The sequence below is a fragment of the Girardinichthys multiradiatus genome, chromosome X (assembly GCF_021462225.1).
Source record: "Girardinichthys multiradiatus isolate DD_20200921_A chromosome X, DD_fGirMul_XY1, whole genome shotgun sequence".
In the NCBI taxonomy this organism is placed as follows: domain Eukaryota; kingdom Metazoa; phylum Chordata; class Actinopteri; order Cyprinodontiformes; family Goodeidae; genus Girardinichthys; species Girardinichthys multiradiatus.
The window spans coordinates 38,354,738-38,369,103 of record NC_061817.1 but is presented as its reverse complement, the minus strand read 5'-3'; the positions used below and the strand labels follow the sequence as shown (position 1 = coordinate 38,369,103).

Genomic DNA, 14,366 nt, shown 5'->3' with positions numbered 1-14,366 from the left:
GTGTTGGTTTGGGAAGAAGGCAGGTGTTTATACGGACTACATCTACCAAGGTCCAATGATCCTGGTCCTACTGGTAAGAACAGAGCCAGTCTGTGTTAAAAGCAATCAGTCTTCTTTTAATAACACCAGTGCATTTGCAATCCTGCCAGCCAACCTTAAACCCAGGCAGTGTCTGGACCTGCACCTTGCCTGCAGCCTCCAGGCCAAGCTCAAGACAGGACAAAGATCAAATCAGACTCATATTTATAGCGGACCTTGTTTTGACTCCAAACATCCTGGTTTCTCCTCAGATTAACTTTGTCTTCCTGTTCAACATCGTTCGGATTCTGATGACCAAGCTGAGGGCGTCAACCACCTCAGAGACCATCCAGTACAGGTATGATACCTTTTCACAGGTGAGGTTTGTCAACTGCCCGGGTGAGCCTGTGGATGATCTAAAATGGTTACATTCACAAAGCAACAAGAGAAACCAGAATATTTCCAGTGAAAGCAGATGCTTTCTCCTGTGTCCTGCAGGAAGGCGGTAAAGGCCACTCTGGTGCTGCTGCCTCTGTTGGGAATCACCTACATGCTGTTCTTTGTGAATCCTGGAGGAGAAGATGAAGTGGCTCAGATCGTCTTCATCTACTTCAACTCCATCCTGGAGTCTTTCCAGGTTTGCTGAGCTTCCTCACCGAAGACACAGCTCCTCCTCTCTCTGTCTTTTCTCCTTGTTCTGGTCATGATGAACTGATGCACCAACATCTGGAAGTTCTCCAATAGAATTCAAACAGATCGGATCAGAGTTTTAAGAGGGAATGTGGTGTAGTTGTAGTGGAGAACTGGAATAAGGGTTCTGGTCAGGGTTAGAGAGGAGCATGACAAGAACAACGATGTGTTTTAGAAACAAACATTTCTTCCTGATGCATGTGGATTTATGAGGATGATCTGTGTCCAGTTCCTTAGTCCAGTTCAGAAACACGAAGTCCGATAGTTTCCTCTCAGAACAGGGTTGGGTTCTGTGAATCGAACCGAATGAACATCAGTCTGTTCATCTTTATCCTAGAGCTGACATCACCCCTCTGTCTGTCTCTGCAGGGTTTCTTCGTCTCTGTCTTCTACTGTTTCCTCAACAGTGAGGTAATTCAAGACAACTTTGCATCTGCAGAACTTTTCCAACACAAATGAAAACAAACACGTTCCAGACAGAAGGTGGGAATAAATCTGAATATAAGTCATGAAAGCAACAAACCTTGAGAAAACATGAAGTTCTATTAAAAAAGAACCGTGCCTTGTTGGGAAGCTGTATCAGCCCATTGGGTGTGGAGCTAAAGCTGTGTGACATCAGTTTAATCTACATGAAACCAACTCAGAGGCTGTGGTTTATTGGGCAGTCAGCATTGACTGGTTCTGAGTCTGTTTATGTGATTTACCTGTCCACTTGTCTGTCTTCGCACAGGTGCGCTCCACAGTGAAGAAGCGCTGGATGCGTTGGCACGATCGTCACTCCATCCGCAGCAGGACAGTCCGCGCCACATCACTGCCCACGTCTCCCAGCAGAGTCTCCTTCCACAGCATTAAACAGTCCTCCAACCTCTGACACACTGCATCGTCCAATCACAGCCCTTGATGTGGACCACCCCAACCAGTCAGAACTCTACACCTCGACTGGATCAGAGCTGCCAATCACAGTGCAGGACACACATGACGGAAGAAGATCTGTCAGTCCAGAACCTATCTGTCATATTTTCAAGTGCTGACCAATCATTGGACTCAACGAATCAGCTGCTTTTAAAGGGTCACATGACACTGCAGGCAGCTATGTTTCTGTTATTAATCAATATGTATTTATTGATCAGTTCTATCTATGCTTATAATATTGATCACCAGTTTTCTTCTCCTGCCTGCCAGCAGGGGGTGCTGCTGAACATGTAAGGTCTTGTTCTTTGGTTTGTGTTGCTGTGGACCATAAAGACTAACCTTGGCTCTGTTCTGCTGCATCAAAGCACAAACTTCTCCTAAAGGTTCAGAACACTGAACACAACAAACGGGTCGCTGCTGAGTTTGGAATCACTTTGAGGAGAAAGTTTGTTTCCAACCCTGAGTTACAGAAACAAGGAACGTGTCAGAGATTAAATTATTCTGACTCAATAATCTGTAAAGAGACAAGAAACAGTTTGAACTATTAGGATCAAATATTATCTGCAGTCTGCATCAAACTAACTCAAAACTTGTAGAACCCGCTTCTGCATCGGGTCTTCTCCTCTTCCTCCCCAACTGCTCTGCTTCCTGCTGATAAAATCCAGCTGTTCACTGTTTCCTGTTGGTTCCTGGTTCCTCTTCATGAACCTGAATGATTCTGGTACATCCAGTCTCCATCAGGTCTCAGTGACCTTCAGCAGCACACCACCAGATGTCCATCACCAACTGTGACTGCGGATCTAATGCTAAATAAAGTTTTACTGTTTGGTTTCAGAATTTTGCTAAAATTGTTTCCGTGGGAAGGTTCTGGGTCAACAATGACTGAGTCCAGAACTGACCTGATCCAAACTGCAGGGAGGTTCCGCTTCAGAGAGTCAGAACAGGGTTTTATGATTTCAGATTCAAATTCTCTCTCAGGTTTCCCATCTACTTGTCTGTTACGTGTCCATCAGGTCCCGCAGGATGTGATGTCACTCCTTGTTTCCTGTGACAGAGATCCCCGGTCATCATCCAGAAATAAACTGAGATCCAGTGTGAAGCTTTTCATTCTGCTCCTTCATCACACCATGTCATATACTATACGAATGCAGTATTATTACAGTGATACTACCGTGGTATTACAGTAACATGACAGTGTTATTGCATAAATATTGGCATCATTACAGTAATATTCTGCGTTATGATGTAACCACCCAATCCCACCTGATTCTATGATCATTGTGGTTTTTGCATCAACACTGTTTACATCACATTTATTCTCATAAACTGTATGATATTTGTGCTCGTTTGGGCTCAGATGAGTCCATTATTCATTTAACTAACCAGGCCAGTTCTGGTCAGTCCTGCGAAAACTGATAACCATAGTAACCTTACAGTAGTCAGTAGGTGTTTAGAAAGAAACTCAGGAAGAAACTTCTCCTCCTCCTCTTCCCTGGACTCTGTTCCTGTGCCTAGTGGTATGATCATCAACCTAATGACTGATTAAAAGCTGCTGCATTTACTCTATGAACTCTGTGTTGTTGCTGATGTCACATTAAACTTCTTGTAAAGGCCTTTTCAAGTGGGCTCAGCTCCCTGAGCAAGACCCTTAGCCCCAGAATGCTCCCGGCGCCGCACAACGGCAGCCCATTGCTCCCTATAAGGGACGGGTTAAATGCAGAGGACAAATGTTGTTGTAATGTATATGTGCAATGACCAATAAAGATGATGATTATTATTATTATTAAATCTAAAGGTTTATGTGAACTGAACCGTTGGTTTAAAATAACCAGTAGCAGAAGGAAAATCCCTGTTCAGCTTACTGGTATCACTGGGATTTTTACCCAAAAAAAAATAACAAGCCTGACTGGAATTGATTTCATTTCTAAAACAAATATTATCATATTAAAATGAGGATCATTAATATTTAAAATCTTTGCTAGTATTATTACTCTTGATGGCCTCCACATTTTTGACAGAAGAACTTGACCGAGAACAGGCCTGATGGAAAATGGAAAGATAAATAAGTTCTTGTTTTTGCTCATTTTTATTTATTCCTTATGTTCTACGTGATATTAGACCAATTTAAAAAGAATTTTTGCTTCAGTTGGTGATACTCCAGTAAGCTGAAGGTTCTGTTGGTGGTTCTTCAATCAACTGGTTCTTCAGTTTCAGGACCAGCAGCAGGTTCCTAGAGTCCTGATCTAAACATGTCCAGAACTGATCACGTCACAAATGAAATAGATGCACAGATGACATCACTTGCTGGGGAAGGGTGCCCAAACTTGTGCCTCAGTGATGCTTAGGGGTTGCCATGGTATCAGCAACCCCTCCCTCCTTCCTTAGAGCGGCTCAGGGTGGAGCAGCAGACGGACCGCAGCAGCAGCAGCAGCAGCAGCAGGAGCAGCAGGAGCAGCAGCAGCAGGAGGTAAGGCCTGCACCTCCTTCTCTCCTTCGTCTCTCCGTCTGTCTCTTGCTCAGCAGCTCCTCCTTCTCCTTCTCCTCCTCACGGAGATTCGGAGCTCCGCAGGCCGCAGCGGAGGAGAGCTGCCCGGCTGCCCAGCTACTGCCGCACTGCGCTCCGCATGGAGGAGGTCAGACTGGTGGAGGAGGTGTTGAGATACAGAGGAGGTGAAATTAATCCGACCGAACCGGACTTTGTTTGACTGCTGCATCATGATGGAAGAGGTTGTGAGCATGCTCAGTGAGGCCTCCTCCGCCCATCGACTCCTCCACCTGTTCTAATCCTCGGCCCAGGCCGGTTCGGTTCGGATTGATCAATATGAGTCAATTTAACCCGAATACGTCTATCTGGTTCTGAAGTCGATACTGAATGTAACAGGTTCCGCTCGATCTTCTGATTCGGTTCCGACTGAATCAGGCATTAGGTTAATCAGATAGGAGACCCGTCGGATCACGTGACTGTTTCCTGGAGTTACTTGGGTCAGGCACCGAGTTTAGAATGCCATCAAGTTCGGAACAAAACAGAACCGTGAAATAAGAAATGTATGTTCGGAGCAGGTTCTGAATGTGGGGCAGCATTGAGGAGGTCTGGTGAGGAGATGATGGAGGGAGATGGTGTCAAACCGGGTCGGTCCAGTTAGAAAAGATTTCTGAGATGTTCAGGAAACAAACTTTTGATTCAAAATTAAGTCATAAATACATGAACAGGTTCTGCCTAGAACCTGTTGGAACTGGGTCAGTAATCCAACAGTGAAAGCAGTTCATCAGGTCTGTTTGTTGGTTCCTGAGTTCGGGCCGATGAGAATTAAAGCAGGTCGAGTCAGAACATCACTGCTGTGGACATCTGTTTTAACCATCGGTAGGATGGAGGGAACTGACCGGACCTGCTGCTGCTGGAAGGTGCTGAGCTGCTTACAGGGTCTAAACACCTTCAGAACAGCAGAACTTTACACCAGGGTTCTGTGTAAGAGTTCAGATCATTTAGTTTAAAATAAACTGAAGCAGATTAAGTTCTGATGAAACTTTTTGCTGCTCACCAGGTGAACATGTGCTCAAAAAGAATCAGAGACTCCCTAAAAGTCTCATTCTGTTCTCCATCTCTTGTCCTGTTCTTCTGTTATCTTCTACCACCTGCTTCCTTTTTCTCCACCTTCACATGTTCTTCTATTCACCTCCACCCGTTCTCATCTTTTTGCAGGAGCGATGATGGATGGAGACTCTGCCCCCGTCAAAGATGGCCCGGCCCAGGAGGAGCAAAGCATGATGGGAGGTTTGTTAACCTATAATCAGTGAAAAATAATCAATCAGGGAAACCAGGAGGTTTGAGTTCAAACTGATCAGAAACCCTGAGTGCAATGGGTCAAACACTGCTACATCAAAATAAACCCAAACAGGTTCCTTTCTGTTCCACCATCTAAAGTTAAACAGAATCTGGATCGGAACCAACTGTAGTAGAACTAACACCAACGATTCTTCCTTTAACTTCTATATCCTGTGAGACACTTTGAATCCAAAGTCAGGCTGCAACACCTTCCAAACTCTCGGTGTTTCCAGAGTGTTCCTTTGTCCCGTTCTTCCTGCAGCCACGGCTTCAGATGTTCTACAGTACCGGATCGATACCACAGCTGTCCAGATTCTTTAAAGTGTTTTGCTCAATTCTGGGAGAAACCCAGTCCAGTCTCCCTGTGAGGAAGGTTATTTTTAATCACTATTAACTTTCTAACTGCAACATCCTCTGATCCTCATGGAGACTCCTTCAGGATTAAATCGTCTGTGTTTTAACTCATTATTAGATCAAGCCAACTTCTTCCAGAATATGTTGCAGCCTGGAAAACTGAACAGGAAGCATCCTGACTAACAGGAAATAGAAGTCAAAGGAAAATTAATCCAGTCTTCCTTTCTTTTCCTGATTGGATGGTGTAATTTTTTCTTTATCTAAAATATTTCCAGAGGGAGGACAGCGCCCCCTACAGACATATTTAAATATATGAGTGACTCGACTCATTTGTCATGTTGTTGGTTGTCTTTCACCTCCTGTTGTCTCCTCCTCTCGTCTCCTTCTCCTGTGTCAGACCTGGAATCTGTCAGGTTTCTGGAGAAACTCCCAAATGGAAGTGCAGAACAGCAGGAGAAGGAAGGAGAAGAGAGGAGGGAGAACCAACAGGCAGAGGAGGAGAGGACACACTGCTCTTTTGTGCCTCCTTCAGGAGATCCAAGAGGAGCTGGTCTGGAGGAAAATACTAGCAGATATGAACAGGTAGAAGAGGTGAAGAAAGAAGAGAGAGAAATTGTCCACACAGAGGATGAGGAGGTCAAGGAGGAGGACAACATAGAAGAACAGGGTGGGATGATAAGAAAGGAGAGTCTCTGGTCCTCCCCTGCATCTCCTCCAGGTGAAGCAGGATTTCATGATGATGACAAGACAAAGGAGGAGCAGCTGGAAGGTGAGGTGATGGTGTCAGCAGAGGAGATCCAAGAGGACTCTGCAGAGCTCCCTGATCATAAAACAAGAACATCCTTCTATGGAGAACCTCCTACAGAGGAGAACCAGCCAGCTTATCCTTCCAAGGAGAACCAGGAAGAGTCCACAGAGTTCTTTAATCATAAACCAAGCACCGCATTTGATCCAGAACATCTTCCAGAGAACAACCTAATTGCTTCTACAGAGGACCATCCAGCTCCTCCTGCACCTGCTTCCTCAGCTGACCTGCAGCTCCCTGCCAACAAAACAAATGCTCCTCCTCCACCTGCAGCACTTCCCTCTAAAACCAGAGCGCCCCCTGCAGGTGCTGCTCAGAGACGCAATACAAACTCTTCCTCTTCTCCTCTCAGAAGATCAGGCGCCCCTCCTCCCCTCAACAAAGGTCTGTCCTTCAGCACCCCCTGCTGCCCCCTTTGCTGTTGCAACTCCTCTTTCTGCTACAGCAACCCCTGCTGTACTCCCTACTGCTCCACTCTTCCTCTCTCTGCACCTCTTCCTCTGTTTTCTCCATTCCTGTTCTCATTTTTTCCCTTTTTGGTACCTCCCTGCTTGCACCTCCTTATCACTTGTCCACCTCAGCGCCCTCCTCCTCCTCTGTGTCAGATTTCTGGACAGTTCTCTTCCTGAAGGTGACACAGACTGATAACTTCCTCTTTGACCCCCCCGTTGTCATGGAAACAGAATCAGTGGCAGTTGTTTGACTGATGGATTATTGATGATGATGTTTTGTCCCCTTCAGGTAATGCAGCTGTGAAGGAGACAGCTGATGAAGTCGTGAAGGTAAATTAGTGACCAGTGTGATTAATGATCAGGGCCCGAATTCACAAAGATCCTCAGAGTCTCTCAGAGAGCTCCTAACTTAGCCTAAAAATGACCGGTAAAGACTCCTAGCTTCAGAGTGATTCAGTTCTCAGCTGAGAGCGACTCTGAGCGAGGAGTTGACAGAAACTCCTATCTTAGTGAGGAGGTGGGGTTGACCCTGTTGCTAGGGGTGCTTCACCCCATTTCTAGGGGTGACGCTGTCTTCTAAGAGCTGTGATTGGTTCTTGAAAAGAAAAATTAACTGATGATAGAATTTAGACTGGATCAGAAATGTTTAAATCATGATGATGAAACTTAGATAAATCAAATTATTGTCACAGCATCAAAATGTTTGAATGTACCTTATTTACATGCTTGTCATTATTTCGATTTGTTTATTATTATTATGTTTACTCTCCATGCTGGTCATAATTTCATATTAATATTATTAATATTATTATTCAGCATTTTACTGTGATCTAGAGGAGCATATATATATAATTTATTAGGTACACCTGTCCAACTGCTCATTAACGCAAATTTCTAATCAGCCAATCACATGGCAGCAACTCAGTGCATTTAGGCATGTAGACATGGTCAAGACGATCTGCTGCGGTTCAAACTGAGCATCAGAATGGTGAAGAACGGTGATTTAAGTGACTTTAAACATGTCATGGTTGTTGGTGCCAGACGGGCTGGTCTGAGTATTTCAGAAACTGCTGATCTACTGGGATTTTCATGCACCACCATCTCTAGGGTTTACTGAGAATGGTCCAAAAAAGAGCAAATATCAAGTGATCCAGTTCTGTGGGAGCAAATGCCTTGTTGATGTCAGAGGTCAGAGGAGAATGGCCAGACTGGTTCCAGCTGATAGAAAGGCAACAGTAACTCAAATAACAACTCGTTACAACCAAGGCATGAGGAAGAGCATCTCTGAACGCACAACACATCGAACCTTGAGGCAGATGGGCTACAGCAGCAGATGACCACATCGGGTGCCACTCCTGTCAGCTAAGAACAGGAAACTGAGGCTATAATTCACACAGTCTCACCAAAACTGGACAATAGAAGATTGGAAAAACGTTGCCTGGTCTGATGAGTCTCGATTTCTGCAGCGACATTCGGATAGTAGGGTCAGAATTTGGCGTCAACAACATGAAAGCATGGATCCATCCTGCCTTGTAGCAACGGTTCAGGCTGGTGATGGAGGTGTAATGATATGGGGGATATTTTCTTGGCACACTTTGGGCCCCTTAGTACCAATTGAGCATCGTGTCAACGCCACAGCCTACCTGAGTATTGTTGCTGACCATCTCCATCCCTTTATGACCACAGTGGACCCATCTTCTGATGGTTACTTCCAGCAGGATAACGCACCATGTCATAAAGCACGAATCATTTCAGACTGGTTTCTTGAACATGACAATGAGTTCACTGGACTCAAATGGTCTCCACAGTCACCAGATCTCAATCCAATAGAGCACCTTTGGGATGTGGTGGAACGAGAGATTCTCATCATGGATGCAGCCGACAAATCTGCAGCATCTGTGTGACGCTATCATGTCAATATGGACCAAACTATGAGGAATGTTTCCAGTACCTTGTTGAATCTATGCCATGAAGGATTAAGGCAGTTCTGAAGGCAAAAGAGGGTCCAACCCGGTACTAGCAAGGTGTACCTAATAAAGTGGCCAGTGAGTGTATATATGTATATATATATTTGAATTTTTCCGAATTATTTTTTGAAGCATGTTTGTTACACTTTCAAGGTTTTATTTGAGGCTTTAGAGCAGTTGTTAGAGTAGTGGTGGAGTTAAAGCTCTGAAAGTTCTGATTCCAGGTCTGGTTCTGGCAGAATGAGCAGATCTGTAGTCTTACAATAAAACTTTCAGGCTGTGGATGATTTCTGTCTCTGTTATCTGTCTGATGATTTCAGGCCTCCAGGACAGCAGGGGGCAGGAGAGCCGCAAAGATGATCTCAGCCAAGAGTACAGGTATACCACAGCAGCCAAACCACTATAATCAGTGAAACCAGTAAAACCAGTGCCCACAAACTTACCTGTGTAGCACCTGTCTGTCAGAGTCCATGGATGGTGTCAACAGTCCAGGAAGTCGTTCACCTTCCAGCAGATCGTCCACCCCCAACAGAGATGTGAAAAAGGTCAGGGAACCTAAACACAACTGAGATGTACAAACACACCTGAATGCATCTGAACACACAAATCCATCTACTCACATGTCTGGTAGTGAACACCTGTCCACCACTGCATCAGTCTGTCCCTCTCTCACCTTTCTAGTTTCAAAGCACTGAGCAAACTAAAAGGTGGATGAGGACTTCCTGGAGACAAAATATAATCCCCTCTGAGTTCAGCTGTTTATAAGGCAGAGCTTTTATTCTGAAAGGCATTCGTGTTAACCTCACAGAGATGGAGAACAGACTGATCCAAGATGGTTATGACTGATTTAAAGTGGTTCTGACTTATCCTAAGTGGTTTAGACCAAAATGGCTTTAATGAGTCAAAGAATCATTGGAGGAAGATAATTAATAGATAATGAATCCAGGACAAGCCCTCCACTGAGTGTCCTCTTAATGTGTTAGAGGGCTTTAATGCCCCTTATGATCCTGGTGGGTATGTTGTCTGGGGTTTTGGCCCCAGGTGGATTCTCCTATGGCAAATTGACCTCAGGGAAGGGGACAGACCAAGAGATCACTGATATTTATCAAAATGGCAGATCACGAAAATGAGCAAACCTCACTCAGGGGGCTAGGACATCCCCCTGGAGCTAAGATGAGGGGTTAAGGGGGTGTTGGGTGGTGGCTGACCTGGTTGTCGATGTCAAGCCTTGGTTAATGGGACCAGGCTCAGTTCGAAGATGCTACTGGAATACCAACCAGATAAACACTATATTTCCAAAAAGTTTCGGTCAAACCACCAAATCAATGAATTCTGGTGTTCCAGTCACTTCCACGATTGCAGGTGTAGAAAGTTTGGTGTGGAGATCCTTGACTGACCTGCACAGAGTCCTGACCTCAACCTTCTTAAAACACCTTTGGGATGAATTAGAGCAGAGGCTGCAGTTCTGGCTCTCTCATCCAGCTATGAACACACTCCTACACCGTGTGGAAAATGTTTATAGAATAGTTCAAGCTGCTACTGCTGGCAACAGTGGGTCCGTAAACAAACTGGACCTTGTAGATTAAGAATGGTATGTCATCAAGGTTCATGTACATGTAAAAGTAGACAGACAAATGCTTTTTGCAATATAGGTGTTAGACTCACCTCTACACACTGGTCAGGAACCCAACTCCTGGAAACGGTTGGATAAAGAAAGTGTCAGAGCTGTAAACTGATCACCATCTGGATCCACTGGTTCGCAGATAGATTTGAATCAATAAAACTCAGACCCAGAAGTTCTGCTACATGTCAAACCATCTGTCAGTGTTTTTAAGAGGTGGGTAAACTGGCTCTACTGGTCCTGTCCTGCAGGTGGCTGTGGTCCGGACCCCCCCTAGGTCTCCTGGTTCTGCACGTGGCTGGACACCTCCCCCTACCTCCCACCCGATGCCTGACCTCAGCAGCGTGAAGTCCAAAGTGGGATCCACTGAGAATCTGAAGCACGCACCTGGGGGGGGCAAGGTAACACCTGTTTGTGTGTGTGTGTGTGTGTGTGTGTGTGTGCGTGTGTGTGTGTGTGCCTGATATCTTCGTTAGCCCTGACCTCCACAGCTGTCCACCTGCAGGTTCACATCGTCAACAAGAAGCTGGATCTGAGTAACGTAACATCAAAGTGTGGTTCTAAGGGTAACCTGCACCACAAGCCAGGTAAGTCAGGCTGAGGCCTGGATGTCACTGTGATGTCACAGTCTGGATGTAAACAACATGTTCTGTTTGGGTTCACTTTGTTCTGACAGCTCTAACATAAGCAGCTTCCTTTCTAAAACTGATTAAGATTAAACACACCCATTGATCACAAGTATGATCTGAGCATGTGCAGTGTTTACAGCACCTGCACAGGTGAGCGGCTACATGTGAAGCTCCGCCCCTTCTCTGCTCCTCAGGTGGAGGGAAGGTGGAGATCAAGTCTGACAAGGTGGACTTCAAAGCTGTTCAGTCCAAAGTCGGTTCTCTGGAAAAGGTCACCCATGTTCCAGGAGGAGGGAAGAAGAAGGTACATGGTTACAACATAACAACACGCTAGCATCATGCTAACAACATGCTCATAAAATTAATTCATCTTAATGGTCGTCTTAATTTCTGGCGACTTTATTTCTCCTCTCTGTTCAAGTGCGCCAAGCACCTCTGAGTGTGTATTTACGCATGCTGAAGGTCCAGTTTAAAGTTGTTCTGTGAGCAGATGCTTTATGTTTGTGGTCCGGACGGACCCAGTGAGGCAAAGACTACACTACACTCTGCTTCACCTTTAACCCACTAGCGGTAGCTTTAAAGGGCGAAGCCTTAACGAAATAGAACGCTGGTTATGTACTGTAACCCCAGATTCTGAAAATGCATAAATCCAGACTGTAAAAGGCACCTTTTAAAAGAGGGAACAGGAGAAAGGAGGGTTTGGGGCTAAGGCCCTCAATGTTTCAAGGCCCTAAAAACGCCTGTCAAATATCGAGTATGTGCGCCTGAACACTCCCACGGCCTCCCCGCCCATAAAAAATGAATCCAGTGCCGCTGCTTGGCCCTGTCTTCTAGTGTTTAATCTTGTCTCTCCTAGAAATGGCTACTAGCATACTCTACTGCGACTAACTGTATGTGTTCCCTTTCATTCTAGAAAAATTAAAACTAGCTCAGTTTATATGCTTAGCTGTGTTTTGTAGAAGATTCTGCTGCTCTTAACTATTTACTTTCACATAGAAAGTACTCCTGGATCAGTGCTTCTTTGTTCTCTTTGTGTCTCTGCTCTGTTCTCTCAAACCTCCAGTCAGTCGTGGCAGATGGTCGCTCACACTGAGCCTGGTTCTGGTTCTGCTGGAGGTTTCTTCCTGTTAAAAGGGAGTTTTTCCTCTCCACTGTCGCTACATGCATGCTCAGTATGAGGGATTGCTGCAAAGTCAACACCAGTGACTGTCCACTGTCTCTACATGCTCATCCAGGAGGAGTGAATGCTGCAAGTCACTGACTGGATGCAATCTGCTGGGTTTCCTTAGATAGAAAAACTTTTTATCCAATTTGAATAAATAACTGAATCTGACTGAACTGTTCGATAGTTAGGATCAATTAGAATGAATGCACTTGACTTGGAATCTGTATATTCGATTAAATTGACGTTGTAAAGTCCGTTGAGACGACGTGTTGTGAATTGTTGCTATATAATTCAACTCAATTGAATCCAAGGAGAAGATCTAACTCCTTCCATGTTGATCCAGACAGAACAGATCCACCTTCAGGTTAAAAAACCTTTCAGCTTAATAAACACAACCTCACTTCAAAATTCAGCCATCAGGTAAAGGAAGAGTCACAGGTTCTCATGAAGATCTAAAGATGTTCCAGTAAAACACATCTGAACAGTTCTGGTTTTACTCGACTGATCAGAATTTTTTCTGGTGGTTTCTTCACAGATTGAGAGCCATAAGCTGATGTTCAGAGAGAACGCCAAAGCTCGTACTGACCACGGTGCTGAAATCGTTCTTCAGGATAACTCCTCCCCTCGTCGCCTTAGCAACACTTCCTCCCATGGAAGCCTTAACGCTTCTGAAGCTACTCCCCTCGATAACCTGGCTGACCAGGTGAGTCTCACCTTCTCAGAAAAAAAAAAAAAAAAAAAGTCATGCATTAATAACCAGCCTCCTCCTCTCAGGTGTCTGCATCCCTCGCCAAACAGGGCCTGTGATTGGACGAGCTCTGTGCCTGCAAACCCCATCCTCTTTGTTACCAAGGAAACCAACAGGCTGCAGAAGGAAAATATTTCTACCTTGTTCTTCATCTCATAAAAATACGATGTGATTGGAGAGATTTTATGATTCAGAGTTAACAGCAGCTAGTTGAGTCTTGTGCAGGTGACCGAGGACACGAACCAGTCAGCAGGTGGACTCGGGTTTCTTCAGAGTCTGGCTCTTTGAGAGGAGCTTATACCAACCATGAAGGAACATGGTTTCCTTACCTGTTCAGGTGGCCTCTGTTCCCTCCAGGTATTCTGCATCTATATTCATCTACCCCAGAACTGGAAACATCTTCATCTGGTTTATTCACCTGTTCAGGTGTTCACTAGTGCCTCAAGTGTCACCCAGGGTGAAGTGTTCATTTGAAGCTTGAGCATCATGATGCAGACCCCAGGTGACCAGTAGAGGCACTTAGTGTTTGGATAAGATGAACAAGTAGACCTTAAGAGGTGAGACAGAGTAGATAAAGAAAGGAATTATTCCTGATTTTAGGACAAATCCATGAAAAATTAGACACATTTGGATTTTAAATCAGTTTGAACGCAGATATTAGGAAAACCAGGAAATGGGTCTGTACCAAAGCATGAGATCAGCTGCTCCAGATTCCTCATAGATTGGACCCACACAGATCCTAGGTTCTGACCTTTAAAGATCCAGAAATGGTTCAACGTGTAGTCAAGACTACATATTAGCTGCTCCAAAAAAAAAATCAGTGGAGACCATATTCCCCTGGAATTCTGGAGGTCCAAAGGATCCTCCCCAATCATGTGACTCTGAAGGAAACTGATAAAATCTCTCCAATCAGTCTCTCACTGATGTCATCTCTTAGCCAATTACCATCAGTTCTGAATGTGACCGTGCTGTTGGCCCTCCCTCCCCATTCAAATTACCCAGAATGCTGTCTGATACCAGATGCCAAACCGCTGCTCTGTCTGTGCCTGTCAGATGTCAAAGTGCTTTGAACAATAAAGTTTCTCTTGGCTCAGACTCCCTGTTGTTAATTTGTTGAAGGGAAGCGCCACCTGGTGGTGGTTGATGTGTTACTGGATTGTTTCAGTTGGTGTATTAAATGTT

At 44.9% G+C, this 14,366-nt stretch overlaps 2 protein-coding genes across 3 annotated transcripts in view; both read left to right on the top strand.

Annotated features, from left to right (window-relative positions):
* LOC124862392 (corticotropin-releasing factor receptor 1-like) overlaps window positions 1-3,388 on the top strand; it is a 35,234-nt gene extending 31,846 nt beyond the window's left edge. Inside the window, exons 10-14 of one of the 2 annotated variants that reach the window (XM_047356276.1) lie at window positions 1-73; window positions 291-376; window positions 517-655; window positions 1,078-1,119; window positions 1,439-3,388. In XM_047356276.1, coding sequence (XP_047212232.1) covers window positions 1-73; window positions 291-376; window positions 517-655; window positions 1,078-1,119; window positions 1,439-1,579 — 481 coding nt within the window. In that variant the 3' untranslated portion in view covers window positions 1,580-3,388. Of the gene's footprint in view, window positions 74-290; window positions 377-516; window positions 656-1,077; window positions 1,192-1,438 lie in introns of both variants that reach the window. The other variant, XM_047356277.1, reaches the window with a different exon arrangement.
* A 705-nt stretch (window positions 3,389-4,093) lies between these two features.
* Window positions 4,094-14,279, top strand: LOC124862214 (microtubule-associated protein tau-like). Its single transcript, XM_047356035.1, has 11 exons — window positions 4,094-4,290; window positions 5,321-5,392; window positions 6,195-6,986; window positions 7,344-7,384; window positions 9,342-9,399; window positions 9,487-9,566; window positions 10,894-11,043; window positions 11,148-11,229; window positions 11,466-11,575; window positions 12,972-13,139; window positions 13,211-14,279. Exons 1-11 carry the CDS (start codon window positions 4,245-4,247, stop codon window positions 13,241-13,243), a joined length of 1,632 nt encoding a protein of 543 aa, XP_047211991.1. The 5' UTR covers window positions 4,094-4,244; the 3' UTR covers window positions 13,244-14,279.
* Window positions 14,280-14,366: the final 87 nt, after the last annotated feature.